The sequence below is a fragment of the Carettochelys insculpta genome, chromosome 5, assembly GCF_033958435.1.
Source record: "Carettochelys insculpta isolate YL-2023 chromosome 5, ASM3395843v1, whole genome shotgun sequence".
In the NCBI taxonomy this organism is placed as follows: domain Eukaryota; kingdom Metazoa; phylum Chordata; order Testudines; family Carettochelyidae; genus Carettochelys; species Carettochelys insculpta.
The window spans coordinates 129,424,946-129,439,707 of NC_134141.1; the positions used below are offsets into that span (position 1 = coordinate 129,424,946).

At 61.2% G+C, this 14,762-nt stretch overlaps 1 protein-coding gene across 5 annotated transcripts in view; it reads left to right on the forward strand.

Moving 5' to 3' along the window:
• The window catches only part of TLN1 (talin 1), a 168,744-nt gene that overhangs the window by 72,624 nt on the left and 81,358 nt on the right, over window positions 1-14,762 (forward strand). For all 5 annotated transcript variants that reach the window (XM_074995927.1, XM_074995932.1, XM_074995930.1 and 2 more), the window contains exons 3-4: window positions 6,862-6,959; window positions 7,109-7,238. In XM_074995927.1, coding sequence (XP_074852028.1) covers window positions 6,862-6,959; window positions 7,109-7,238 — 228 coding nt within the window. The remainder of the gene's footprint in view (window positions 1-6,861; window positions 6,960-7,108; window positions 7,239-14,762) is intronic.

The window sequence follows — 14,762 nt, forward strand, 5'->3', positions numbered from 1 at the left end:
ACCAGGCTTTGAGGGTGTCATTAACTCAGATAGCTGTCATGGGCCTTCGCTGGGGCTGGGTGAGGTTCTGTAGTCTGTGTGTGCAGGAGGTCGGACTAGATGATCACGATGGCCCTCTCTCACCTTAAAGTAGGACTCTAACCTCCAGCCTCTGGATCACGTTCGGTATTTCTCTGCTCGACAGAAGAGCCCGTTATTAAATATTTATTCTGCACGTAGGTACTTACAGACTAGTCAAGTCGCCACATAACCTTCTTCGTTGAACAAAGTATGTCAGTGATTCCCAACCTTTTCCAGACTGGGACACATTTTGACAATTCAGGAAGAATTGGTGACTCACGGCAATTCAAAAACAAGGGGGTGGTGGGAGAGCAGAACCGTAACTGGCTAATTTTGCGCCTGAAGCAAGAATATAAAATTGTGCCTCCTTGCGTTTATAAATTCTTAATAGTTATTTCATAAAAAAGGGGAAATAAATTTATAAAATAACACTACATTTACTAGAGTTAGTCAGAGCTGTGGTTGGGACAAGATGCATCCATAAACTGCTCCCCCCCAGTTTAAACCCCATAAGCGGGGCTTGGGGAGTCACACTCAGGGGCTAGAGGGGGCTAGGGTAGTCACACTGAGGAGCTGGAGGGGACTAAGGAAGTCACAATGAGGGGTTGGAGGGGACTAAGGAAGTCACAATGAGGGGCTAGGAGTCACTCGGGCTAGGGAATTCACACACGGGCTAAGAGTCACTTGGGCTTTAGAGGGCTAGGGGAGTCATTCACATGCTGGAGGGAGCTAGGGGAAACACAGGGACCCCTGTTCCTGGAAGCTGGCTGGGGCACAGAGCCCTGGCCGGCAGTGCCAGCTGTGGGAACCCTGCTGGGGTCTGGGGGGGGAGGATCCAATCTGCTGCAGAGACTGGAAGCCAGGGAGCTGATAAGCTCTGCTCTGCCCTCCTTCCCAACCTCGGACTCAGACCCCCACCTTACCTGAGCTGGGTGCTGCTCCTCAGGTATGCAGTTCTCAGCCCTGCAGCTGAAATAGTTAATTGATTGGTTTAACTGCGTGACAGCTGTTAATCCAATTAAATAGTAACAGAGATTTAGCCCTGTTAGTCTATATTGTGTCAAAACAAAAAAGCAGTCCAGTAGCACTTTAAAGACTAATAGAATAATTTATTAGGTGGTGAGCTAGAGGGTCTGTCCCACCAAAGCTCACCACCTAATAAATTATTTTGTTAGTCTTTAAAACGCTACTGGACTGCTTTTTTGTTTTCATCCAATTAAGAAATTGAGAACCGCTTCAGGGCTACGTCTACATGTGCCCCAAACTTCGAAATGGCCACGCAAATGGCCATTTCGAAGTTTACTAATGAAGCGCTGAAATGCATATTCAGCACTTTATTAGCATGCAGGCCGCAGCGGCGCTTCGAAATTGACGCTTCTTGCCACCCCGCGGTGCATCCAGACGGGGCTCCTTTTCGAAAGGACCCCGCCTACTTCGAAGTCCCCTTATTCCCATGAGCTCGTGGGAATAAGGGGACTTCGAAGTAGGCGGCGTCCTTTTGAAAAGGAGCCCCGTCTGGACGCGCCGCGCAGTGGCAAGGAGCATCAATTTCGAAGCACCGCTGCCGCCCGCATGCTAATGAAGCGTTGAATATGCATTTCAGTGCTTCATTAGTAAACTTCAAAATGGCCATTTGTGTGGCCATTTTGAAGTTTGGGGCACGTGTAGACACAGCCCAGGAGTGTCAAGTATTAGAGGGGTACCAGTATTAGTCTGGATCTGTAACAGCAACGAAGGGTCCTGTGGCACCTTATAGACTAACAGAAAAGTTTTGAGCATGAGCTTTTGTGAGCACAGACTCACTTCATCAGATGCTGGTCTTGGAAATCAGGAGTGTGAATGGCTTCTTAATAGCCACCTGTGGAGCTGCCCAGCCCAGCCCAGCCCAGCCCAGCCGTGACCCTTTTGAAATGTAATTGTGACCCATGTTTGGGAACCCCTGTCATTTTTGCTCCAGAATCTGCAGAAGTGGGAAATCTCAAGGTGCCTCTGCACAGTTTTCAGAATCCTGGTCCACCCACTGGCAACTTAGAGGGGATGTGGTGTCTTAACCCTCCCAGACAGCTGGCTCCTGCCTCCTTCTGCAAACTTCTAATGAAGGAGTTTCCACAGTTAGGATGTTTTCCCTGAAATTCAATCCAAATCTGCTCAGCTGTATTTGAACCCACTGCCTCTTGCCCTGTCCCCTGTGTCAAGAGAAGACAAATTTTCTCCATACATTTTTATGGCGGCCGCTCAAGTGTGGGCAGACTGATATCGTGTCCCCGCTCTTCATCTCCCTCTTTTCCAATCTAAGCAGATCCTTCCCAGTTTCTTCATCCTTTCTGTACAGCAGGGACCAGCAGTGGCATAGCACTCCAGCTGCACCCTAGCCAGCACTGAGTGGCACAGCACTCCAGCTGCACCCTAGCCAGCACTGAGTGGCACAGCACTCCAGCTGCACCCTAGCCAGCACTGAGTGGCACAGTACTATCTCCTCTGCGGTTTTGCAAGGCAGGCCTCAGTTAATGCAACCTAAGCTTGCATTTGCTTTTCTACCAGCATCACATTGCTGGCTGCTGTTGAGGGTGGGATCCACCACAACTCCCAGATTCTCCTCAGCAGAGCTGCTGCCCAGCCAGGTGTCCTCCACTGTGTTTGCGCCTCCCGAAATGCACCACCTTTCAGCTACGTCTACACTAGCCCCAAACTTCGAAATGGCCATGCAAATGGCCATTTCGAAGTTTATTAATGAAGTGCTGAAATGCATATTCAGCGCTTCATTAGCATGCGGGCGGCGGCGGCACTTCGAAATTGACGCGCCTCGCCGCCGCGCGGCTCGTCCCGACAGGGCTCCTTTTTGAAAGGACCCCGCCTACTTCGAAGTCCCCTTATTCCTATCAGCTCATGGGAATAAGGGGACTTCGAAGTAGGCGGGGTCCTTTCGAGAAGGAGCCCCGTTGGGGCGAGGCGCATCAATTTCGAAGTGCCGCGGCCACCCGCATGCTAATGAAGCGCTGAATATGCATTTCAGCACTTCATTAGTAAACTTCGAAATGGCCATTTGCGTGGCCATTTCAAAGTTTGGGGCTAGTGTAGACGTAGCCTTCATTTGTCTTCAGTGAATTTCATTATGTTGTTTGGAGCCCAGTTCTGTCCTCCCAAATGTTGGCAACCTGCCCTAGCTTTGTCATCTGCAGGTTTCACCAGTCTGCTCCGCATGTCAGATGTCATCAAGAGAGCCAGAGCAGATCCCTGCAGAGCTCCACTGGAGACTGCCCTTCAGCCTGGCATCCTTCCATTAATAGTAACTCTTCGTTTGCAATTGTTTATCCAATTATGTATCCCCCTAACGACTGCTCTGTTGAGCCTGCATTTCTGCAGCTTACTTGTCCTAATGTTATTAGAGACTGTGTCAGGAGACTTGCTGAAGTCCAACATCTTCTGGGTCAGTGACCCTGTCACAGAAGGAAATCGAGCTGGTCTGGCATGATTTGTTCATTGTAAATCTCTGCTGGATGCTAATGATCACCCCTCTGCCCTCCAGGTGTTTGTATATTGAATGTTTTGTACATTGCAGTAGAAACTTCTAGGTATGAGGCTCCTCCCTTTACCTCCCATTCAGAGACGGGCACGACGTTAGCCCTTCTCCCATCTTTTGGGACCTCTCCTGATATCTGTGAGTTTGCAAAGGCTTCTTCAGCTAACTCCTGGAGTGACGAGCACCGAGCCTTGCTGATTTGAGTTAATTGATTAGTCAGAAGATCTCTGACGTGTTCTTTACTTACTTGGATCCACGTTTCTGCATTAACTTCATTAGGTCAGCCATCCAGTCTGCTATTTTTTTGTGAAGCAAAGGAGGCATTGAGCAGCTCTGCCTCCCTTGCATCTGTTATCCATTCACCTCCACTGAGCAGTGCACCCAGACTGTCCTCCGCTGTTAGTTTTTGTCTTGGCAGGTTTGAAGAGCCCCCTTCTTCTTGTTTCTAGCATTCCGTGCCAGCTGCAACTGATTCCTTGCTTTGTAACTCAGTTACTCCCCCTTTGTCAGTTCTCAGCTGGGCACAGGCCACATTTCCCAGCCAGTTACTTTTGAGAATAAGACTTTGCTACAGTCTGGGCTTGTTACTGCTTTCCTGATGCCATCTATTTCCTGGTGAGTCTGTCCTGCCTGCATATTCCTACACAGTTCCTGTTTCTGATAAAGAAAGCAGAATCAGAAGCTATTGTGCCCTGTGTCATTTGCGATTCTCTGTCACCTTCCCTGCTGGTGGATTTTATTACTGCCTCCCAATGCCCAGTACCTAGATTTCTGGGCACATCATAGGAATGGAGGAGTCAAGAATCCCTAAGCAGCTCCTCTACGGTGAACTCTCCCAGGGCAAAAGGAATCAAGGTGGGCCTCACAAGAGGTATAAAGACTGTGTGAAGGCCAACGTTGCTCATGCTGGTTTAAAACCAGATCAGCGAGAGCAGTGTGCAAAAGACTGAACAGGCTGCCGTGCTCTCGTATGACACGCGCATGATAATGTTGAAGAGCAGCAACGCGTACGCCTTATGGACGCTCCTGAGAGGAAGAAAGCAACAGCAGCAGCCGCACCAACAGAGCCAGGACAATTCCTTTGCCCCCCCTGTGAACGCCCGTGCCACTGAAAGCAACAGCAGGAGCCGCACCAACAGAGCCAGGACAAGTCCTTTGCCCCCACTGTGAACGCCCGTGCCGTTGAAAGCAACAGCAGCAGCCACACCAACAGAGCCAGGACAAGTCCTTTGCCCCCCCTGTGAATGCCCATGCCATTGAAAGCAACAGCAGCAGCCGCACCAACAGAGCCAGGACAATTCCTTTGCCCCCACTGTGAACGCCCGTGCCGCTGAAAGCAACAGCAGCAGCCGCACTAACAGAGCCAGGACAATTCCTTTGCCTCCCCTGTGAACGCCCATGCCATTGAAAGCAACAGCAGCAGCCGCACCAACAGAGCCAGGACAATTCCTTTGCCCCCCCTGTGAACGCCTGTGCCGCTGAAAGCAACAGCAGCAGCCGCACCAACAGAGCCAGGACAATTCCTTTGCCCCCCCTGTGAACGCCTGTGCCGCTGAAAGCAACAGCAGGAGCCGCACCAACAGAGCCAGGACAAGTCCTTTGCCCCCCTGTGAACGCCCGTGCCGCTGAAAGCAACAGCAGCAGCCGCACCAACAGAGCCAGGACAAGTCCTTTGCCCCCCTGTGAACGCCCGTGCCGCTGAAAGCAACAGCAGCAGCCGCACCAACAGAGCCAGGACAATTCCTTTGCCCCCACTGTGAACGCCCGTGCCGCTGAAAGCTTGGACTCCTCAGCCACCCACGAGTCTACAACCGATGAGCCTGTGCAAGCTCAAGATGTCATCGACGGACTCCCCACATACAGATTTCTGAGTTCCCCAGCACTTTTCCCCAGCCATCGGTGTCTTTTGTACAGCTGTGTTCTGAGATGCCCTGTTCCACACCGTGTTGAATTCTGTCAGCTGGGTGCCAAAGGTTGCCCAGCTTCTCTCCCTCTCACAGGCAGCTCCCCCATTTGTTCTCTGCCTGGAATCTCTGTGTGCAGCCTTGTTGCCAGAATAGTTGAAGGCAAGATGGAGCCTGTTGACTTTCATGCCCTTTGGCTTCCTGTCAGAGGAACAACGCAACAGCCGCAAGACCAGATCAGCAAAATGCTGATCCTTGGGGCTCCTGGTACTGCAGAGTGCAGTCGAGGAGCTGACTCCATATAATCAGTGCCCAGCAGCCAGAGCTACAGTGGGAAGCCTGGACAGTGGGCAGATGCAGAGCTCAGAGGGAGGGAGTTGCTGTGTTGCTGTGCAAGTTAGCAGAAGGGTCTCCCTGCACGCTCTCCAGTGTCTTCCCCAAGGGTCCGTGCAGTGGGGGACTCTTTCCGCATCAGGGCACCTGAAAGTTCTGTCCAAGATTTTCTCTCTGTTCATAGTGGCTGTGGCTCTGGCTGCCTCCTTCCATCCGTTGTCTGTGGACACCTCAGTATGCACCTTGTTCTCCATCTGTCTGAGCCAGATAGCTGTGTGTTTGAAGTTCAGGTGGGAGTCTCCAAGGCTGTGGCCATCTTTGCCCATTCTGCATCTCCTCACCCTGCTGTCCTCAGCCTCCTAGTTCTGCCAAAAGCCCCATCCTGTCTACTTGTCTCTTCTATGCCCTCGCCCCGTTCTGTGCACCTCTGTGCACCCATCTGTGCACCTCTGTAATGCCACGTTCTGTCAGGGCAATGTGCACCAAGGATACCCTGCTCTTTGGCAGAGTTCTGGGGGCCAGGGGCCTAGGCTGACTAATGGAGGAGGAGGCAGGGAGCTGGGGGCCTAGGCTGAGAGAAGATGGACCCAAGATGGTATGTCTGAGTTGGGGGTGGAGGGATACAAGGCAAATGTTAGGGTATTAGGAAAAACTACTTCCCCAGGCGGGTGGTGAAGCACTGGGATGCGTTGCCTAGAGAGGTAGTGGATTCTCCATCCTTCAAGGTTTTTAAGTCCCGGCTTGGCACAGCCCTGGCTGGGATGACTTAGATGGGGCTGATCCTGCTGTAGGCGGGGCGCTGGACTAGGTGACCTCCTGAGGTCCCCTCCAGCCCTAAGCATCTATGATTCTATGAATGTCAGCCCTCGAAAATGGGCCTGTGCTGGGAGGGTGAAGAGGGGCCAAGGATCTGAGCAGGGGCCGTGCTGGGAGAATGGGGGCCCCGGACTAGAGGCCTGAGATGGCTGAATGGGGAGGGGCCAGGGATTTGGGGGGCTCAGGAGTGTGGGCCTGTGTTGGGAGAGTGTCTGCTCTGTGTTTCAGCCAGCGATTTTGGGTTGTTTCTTTCGGATGAAGACCCAAAGAAAGGCATTTGGCTGGAAGCTGGGAAGGCTCTGGACTACTACATGCTCCGCAACGGGGTAAGTGCCCAGTCCCTGCCCCATAGCCCTGGGCACCCCCTGACAGCCCCCTGGCTGGGGTTCCACGGAACAGAGGGAGGACGTGGTGACCCCATGCACCCCAGGGTGCAGCTGGATGCTGGTGCTAACGCTGAGCGACTGTGCTGCAGGACACCATGGAGTACAAGAAGAAGCAACGCCCCCTGAAGATTCGCATGCTGGATGGGACGGTTAAAACAGTCATGGTGGACGACTCCAAGACTGTCACAGACATGCTCATGACCATCTGTGCCCGGATCGGTGAGGGGGGGAGCACAGGCCAGAGCCAGGGCGGGATGGTAGAGGGCCATGTCTGGCTGTGGGGGCGAGGGCAAGAGGATGGGGAGTAGAGGATGCCTGGCTGGGGGAGGGTGTGGGGAGGTGACAAGATGGGTAGGCATTGCGTAGCTGGGGGAGGGCAAGAGGATGTGGGGGCGGGAAGGGGACATTGCCCAACTGGGGGAGGGCATGGAGGGTGAGAGGATGGCGGAGGGCACGTTGCTCAGGTGGGGGAGGGTATGTATGGAGGGGTGGGGGTGAGAGAAAGGCAGAGGGCACGTTGTCCAGCTGGGGGAGGGAATGTATGTATGTGGGGGGGGGCCGAGAGGATGGCAGAGGGCACGTTACCCGGCTGGGGGAGGGTATGTATGTGGGGGGGGGCGAGAGGATGGCAGAGGGCACGTTGCCCGGCTGGGGGAGGGAATGTATGTGGGCGGTGGGGGCGAGAGGATGGTGGAGGGCACGTTGCCCAGGTGGGGGAGGGTATGTATGTGGGTGGGGGTGAGAGGATGGCAGAGGGCACGTTGCCCGGCTGGGGGAGGGTATGTATGGGGGGGTGGGGGCGAGAGGATGGCAGAGGGCACGTTGCCCGGCTGGGGGAGGGTATGTATGTGGGTGGGGGTGAGAGGATGGCAGAGGGCACGTTGCCCAGGTGGGGGAGGGTATGTATGTGGTGGGGGGGGTGAGAGGATGGCAGAGGGCACGTTGCCCAGGTGGGGGGAGGGTATGTATGTTGGGTGGGGGCGAGAGGATGGCAGAGGGCACGTTGCCCGGCTGGGGGAGGGTATGTATGTCGGGGGTGGGGGCGAGAGGATGGCGGAGGGCACATTGCCCGGCTGGGGGAGGGTATGTATGTGGGGGGGGGGTGAGAGGATGGTGGAGGGCACGTTACCCGGCTGGGGGAGGGTATGTATGTTGGGTGGGGGCGAGAGGATGGCAGAGGGCACGTTACCCGGCTGGGGGAGGGTATGTATGTTGGGTGGGGGCGAGAGGATGGCAGAGGGCACGTTACCCGGCTGGGGGAGGGTATGTATGTTGGGTGGGGGCGAGAGGATGGCAGAGGGCACGTTGCCCGGCTGGGGGAGGGTATGTATGTCGGGGGTGGGGGCGAGAGGATGGCAGAGGGCACGTTGCCCAGGTGGGGGAGGGTATGTATGTTGCGGGGGGGCGAGAGGATGACAGAGGGCACGTTGCCCGGCTGGGGGAGGGTATGTATGTGGGGGGTGGGGGCGAGAGGATGGTGGAGGGCACGTTGCCCGGCTGGGGGAGGGTATGTATGTGGTGGGGGGGGGCGAGAGGATGGCAGAGGGCACGTTGCCCGGCTGGGGGAGGGTATGTATGTTGGGTGGGGGCGAGAGGATGGCAGAGGGCACGTTGCCCGGCTGGGGGAGGGTATGTATGGGGGGGGTGGGGGCGAGAGGATGGCGGAGGGCACGTTGCCCGGCTGGGGGAGGGTATGTATGTTGCGGGGGGGGTGAGAGGATGGCGGAGGGCACGTTGCCCGGCTGGGGGAGGGTATGTATGTTGGGTGGGGGCGAGAGGATGGCAGAGGGCACGTTGCCCGGCTGGGGGAGGGTATGTATGTCGGGGGTGGGGGCGAGAGGATGGCGGAGGGCACGTTGCCCGGCTGAGGGAGGGTATGTATGTCGGGGGTGGGGGCGAGAGGATGGCAGAGGGCACGTTGCCCAGGTGGGGGGAGGGTATGTATGTTGGGTGGGGGCGAGAGGATGGCAGAGGGCACGTTGCCCGGCTGGGGGAGGGTATGTATGTTGGGTGGGGGCGAGAGGATGGCGGAGGGCACGTTGCCCGGCTGGGGGAGGGTATGTATGTGGGGGGGGGCGAGAGGATGGCAGAGGGCACGTTGCCCAGGTGGGGGGAGGGTATGTATGGGGGCGTGGGGGCGAGAGGATGGCGGAGGGCACGTTGCCCAGCTGGGGGAGGGTATGTATGTTGGGTCGGGGCGAGAGGATGGCGGAGGGCACGTTGCCCGGCTGGGGGAGGGTATGTATGTGGGGGGGGGTGAGAGGATGGCAGAGGGCACGTTGCCCGGCTGGGGGAGGGTATGTATGTGGTGGGGGGGGGTGAGAGGATGGCAGAGGGCACGTTGCCCGGCTGGGGGAGGGTATGTATGGAGGGGTGGGGGTGAGAGGATGGCAGAGGGCACATTGCCCGGCTGGGGGAGGGTATGTATGTTGGGTGGGGGTGAGAGGATGGCGGAGGGCACGTTGCCCGGCTGGGGGAGGGTATGTATGTCGGGGGGGGGGCGAGAGGATGGCGGAGGGCACGTTGCCCGGCTGGGGGAGGGTATGTATGGGGGGGGGCGAGAGGATGGCGGAGGGCACGTTGCCCGGCTGGGGGAGGGTATGTATGGGTGGGGGCGAGAGGATGGCGGAGGGCACGTTGCCCGGCTGGGGGAGGGTATGTATGGGGGGGTGGGGGCGAGAGGATGGCGGAGGGCACGTTGCCCGGCTGGGGGAGGGTATGTATGTCGGGGGTGGGGGTGAGAGGATGGCGGAGGGCACGTTGCCCGGCTGGGGGAGGGTATGTATGGGGGGGTCGGGGCGAGAGGATGGCGGAGGGCACGTTGCCCAGGTGGGGGGAGGGTATGTATGTTTGGTGGGGGCGAGAGGATGGCAGAGGGCACGTTGCCCGGCTGGGGGAGGGTATGTATGGGGGGGTGGGGGCGAGAGGATGGCGGAGGGCACGTTGCCCGGCTGGGGGAGGGTATGTATGTTGGGTGGGGGCGAGAGGATGGCGGAGGGCACGTTGCCCGGCTGGGGGAGGGTATGTATGTCGGGGGTGGGGGCGAGAGGATGGCGGAGGGCATGTTGCCCAGGTGGGGGGAGGGTATGTATGGGGGGGTGGGGGCGAGAGGATGGCGGAGGGCACGTTGCCCAGGTGGGGGGAGGGTATGTATGGGGGGGGGGCGAGAGGATGGCAGAGGGCACGTTGCCCGGCTGGGGGAGGGTATGTATGGGGGGGTGGGGGCGAGAGGATGGCGGAGGGCACGTTGCCCGGCTGGGGGAGGGTATGTATGTCGGGGGTGGGGGCGAGAGGATGGCAGAGGGCACGTTGCCCGGCTGGGGGAGGGTATGTATGTGGAGGGGGGTGAGAGGATGGCAGAGGGCACGTTGCCCGGCTGGGGGAGGGTATGTATGTTGGGGGTGGGGGCGAGAGGATGGCAGAGGGCACGTTGCCCGGCTGGGGGAGGGTATGTATGTTGGGGGTGGGGGCGAGAGGATGGCAGAGGGCACGTTGCCCGGCTGGGGGAGGGTATGTATGTGGGGGGGGGTGAGAGGATGGCGGAGGGCACGTTGCCCGGCTGGGGGAGGGTATGTATGGGGGGGTGGGGGCGAGAGGATGGCAGAGGGCACGTTACCCGGCTGGGGGAGGGTATGTATGGGGGGGGTGAGAGGATGGCAGAGGGCACGTTGCCCGGCTGGGGGAGGGTATGTATGGGGGGCTGGGGGCGAGAGGATGGCGGAGGGCACGTTGCCCGGCTGGGGGAGGGTATGTATGTTGGGGGTGGGGGCGAGAGGATGGCAGAGGGCACGTTGCCCAGGTGGGGGAGGGTATGTATGTTGCGGGGGGGCGAGAGGATGACAGAGGGCACGTTTCCCGGCTGGGGGAGGGTATGTATGGGGGGGTGGGGGCGAGAGGATGGCGGAGGGCATGTTGCCTGGCTGGGGGAGGGTATGTATGTTGGGTGGGGGCGAGAGGATGGCAGAGGGCACGTTGCCCGGCTGGGGGAGGGTATGTATGTTGGGTGGGGGCGAGAGGATGGCAGAGGGCACGTTGCCCGGCTGGGGGAGGGTATGTATGGGGGGGTGGGGGCGAGAGGATGGCAGAGGGCACGTTGCCCGGCTGGGGGAGGGTATGTATGGGGGGGGTGAGAGGATGGCAGAGGGCACGTTGCCCGGCTGGGGGAGGGTATGTATGGGGGGGTGGGGGCGAGAGGATGGCGGAGGGCACGTTGCCCGGCTGGGGGAGGGTATGTATGTTGGGTGGGGGCGAGAGGATGGCAGAGGGCACGTTGCCCAGGTGGGGGGAGGGTATGTATGTTGGGTGGGGGCGAGAGGATGGCAGAGGGCATGTTGCTCGGCTGGGGGAGGGTGAGAAGATGGGGGGGAGGGGACATTGCCCAACTGGGGGAGGGGATGGGGGGTGGCGAGAGGATGGCAGGAGAGGCATTGCTGGGCTTGGGGAAGGCATGTAGGGGGTGGTGAGAAGGTGACAGAGAGGGTGTTGCCTGGCTGGAGGAGGGTATGGGGGGGGTGGGCAGGGGATGAGGGAAGTGGCATTGCCCGGCTGGGGGAAGGGTGTGCATGGGGGCCAGGGGATGAGGGAGGTGGCATTGCGCGGCTCGGAGAGGGTGTGCATGGGGGAACAGGGGATGAGGGAGGTGGCATTACCCGGCTGGGGGAGGTGGCATTGCGTGGCTGGGGGAGGGTGTGCATGGGGGAACAGGGGATGAGGGAGGTGGCGTTGCCCGGCTGGGGGAAGGGTGTGCATGGGGGTACAGGGGATGAGGGAGGTGGCATTGCGCGGCTGGGGGAGGGTGTGCATGGGGGTACAGGAGATGAGGGAGGTGGCATTACCCGGCTGGGGGAAGGGTGTGCATGGGGGCCAGGGGATGAGGGAGGTGGCATTACCCGGCTGGGGGAGGGTGTGCATGGGGGAACAGGGGATGAGGGAGGTGGCATTGCGCGGCTGGGGGAGGGTGTGCATGGGGGTACAGGAGATGAGGGAGGTGGCATTACCCGGCTGGGGGAAGGATATGCATGGGGGAACAGGGGATGAGGGAGGTGGCATTGCCCGGCTGGGGGAAGGGTGTGCATGGGGGAACAGGGGATGAGGGAGGTGGCATTACCCGGCTGGGGGAAGGGTGTGCATGGGGGCCAGGGGATGAAGGAGGTGGCATTGCGCGGCTGGGGGAGGGTGTGCATGGGGGAACAGGGGATGAGGGAGGTGGCATTACCCGGCTGGGGGAGGGTGTGCATGGGGGAACAGGAGATGAGGGAGGTGGCATTGCCCGGCTGGGGAAGGGTGTGCATGGGGGCCAGGGGATGAGGGAGGTGGCATTACCCGGCTGGGGGAGGGTGTGCATGGGGGGCCAGGGGATGAGGGAAGTGGCATTGCCCGGCTGGGGGAGGGTGTGCATGGGGGCCAGGGGATGAGGGAGGTGGCATTACCCGGCTGGGGGAGGGTGTGCATGGGGGCCAGGGGATGAGGGAGGTGGCATTACCCGGCTGGGGGAAGGGTGTGCATGGGGGCCAGGGGATGAGGGAAGTGGCATTGCCCGGCTGGGGGAAGGGTGTGCATGGGGGCCAGGGGATGAGGGAGGTGGCATTACCCGGCTGGGGGAGGGTGTGCATGGGGGCCAGGGGATGAGGGAGGTGGCATTACCCGGCTGGGGGAAGGGTGTGCATGGGGGCCAGGGGATGAGGGAAGTGGCATTGCCCGGCTGGGGGAAGGGTGTGCATGGGGGAACAGGGGATGAGGGAGGTGGCATTGCCCGGCTGGGGGAGGGTGTGCATGGGGGCCAGGGGATGAGGGAAGTGGCATTGCCCGGCTGGGGGAAGGGTGTGCATGGGGGAACAGGGGATGAGGGAGGTGGCATTGCCCGGCTGGGGGAAGGGTGTGCATGGGGGCCAGGGGATGAGGGAGGTGGCATTACCCGGCTGGGGGAGGGTGTGCATGGGGGAACAGGGGATGAGGGAGGTGGCATTACCCGGCTGGGGGAAGGGTGTGCATGGGGGCCAGGGGATGAGGGAGGTGGCATTGCCCGGCTGGGGGAAGCGTGTGCATGGGGGCCAGGGGATGAGGGAGGTGGCATTGCCCGGCTGGGGGAAGGGTGTGCATGGGGGAACAGGGGATGAGGGAGGTGGCATTACCCGGCTGGGGGAGGTGGCATTGCCCGGCTGGGGGAGGGTGTGCATGGGGGAACAGGGGATGAGGGAGGTGGTGTTATCCGGCTGGGGGAAGGGTATGCATGGGGGCCAGGGGATGAGGGAGGTGGCATTGCCCGGCTGGGGGAGGGTGTGCATGGGGGAACAGGGGATGAGGGAGGTGGCATTGCCCGGCTGGGGGAAGCGTGTGCATGGGGGCTAGGGGATGAGGGAGGTGGCATTGCCCGGCTGGGGGAAGGGTGTGCATGGGGGAACAGGGGATGAGGGAGGTGGCATTACCCGGCTGGGGGAGGTGGCATTGCCCGGCTGGGGGAGGGTGTGCATGGGGGAACAGGGGATGAGGGAGGTGGTGTTATCCGGCTGGGGGAAGGGTATGCATGGGGGAACAGGGGATGAGGGAGTTGGCATTGCCCGGCTGGGGGAGGTGGCATTGCCCAGCTGGAGGAGGGTGTGCATGGGGGCCAGGAGATGAGGGAGGTGGTGTTATCCGGCTGGGGGAAGGGTGTGCATGGGGGGCCAGGGAACGAAGGAGGGGGTGTTACCTCGCTGGGGGAGGGTACACATAGGGGGCCAGGGGACAAGGGAAGTGGCATTGCCCCGGCTGGGGGAGGGCGTGGGAGTGCAGGAGGGCAGGGAGGGGGCGCGGCCCGGCTGGGGGAGGGCGTGGGAGTGCAGGAGGGCAGGGCGGGGGTGTGGGAGCACAGGAGGGCGGGGAGGGGGCGCGGCCCGGCTGTGGGAGGGCGTGGGAGCGCAGGAGGGCGGGGAGGGGGTGCAGCCCGGCTGGGGGAGGTCATGGGAGCGCAGGAGGGCAGGGAGGGGGTGTGGGAGCGCAGGAGGGTGGGGCGGGGGCGCGGCCCGGCTGGGGGAGGGCGTGGGAGCGCAGGAGGGCAGGGAGGGGGTGTGGGAGCGCAGGAGGGCGGGGAGGGGGCGCGGCCCGGCTGGGGGAGGGCGTGGGAGCGCAGGAGGGCGGGGAGGGGGCGCGGCCCGGCTGGGGGAGGGCGTGGGAGCGCAGGAGGGCGGGGAGGGGGCGCGGCCCGGCTGGGGGAGGGCGTGGGAGCGCAGGAGGGCGGGGAGGGGGCGCGGCCCGGCTGGGGGAGGGCGTGGGAGTGCAGGAGGGCAGGGAGGGGGTGTGGGAGCGCAGGAGGGCGGGGAGGGGGCGCGGCCCGGCTGGGGGAGGGCGTGGGAGCGCAGGAGGGCGGGGAGGGGGCGCGGCGCGGCTGGGGGAGGGCGTGGGAGCGCAGGAGGGCAGGGAGGGCGCGCGGCCTGGCTGGGGGAGGGCGTGGGAGCGCAGGAGGGCGGGGAGGGGGCGCGGCCCGGCTGGGGGAGGGCGTGGGAGCGCAGGAGGGCGGGGAGGGGGCGCGGCCCGGCTGGGGGAGGGCGTGGGAGCGCAGGAGGGCGGGGAGGGGGCGCGGCCCGGCTGGGGGAGGGCGTGGGAGCGCAGGAGGGCGGGGAGGGGGTGCGGCCCGGCTGGGGGGAGGGCGTGGGAGCGCAGGAGGGCAGGGAGGGGGCGCGGCCCGGCTGGGGGAGGGCGTGGGAGCGCAGGAGGGCAGGGAGGGGGTGTTGACTGGCCTTGGGGTGCAGCCGCGCATCGTTGCTG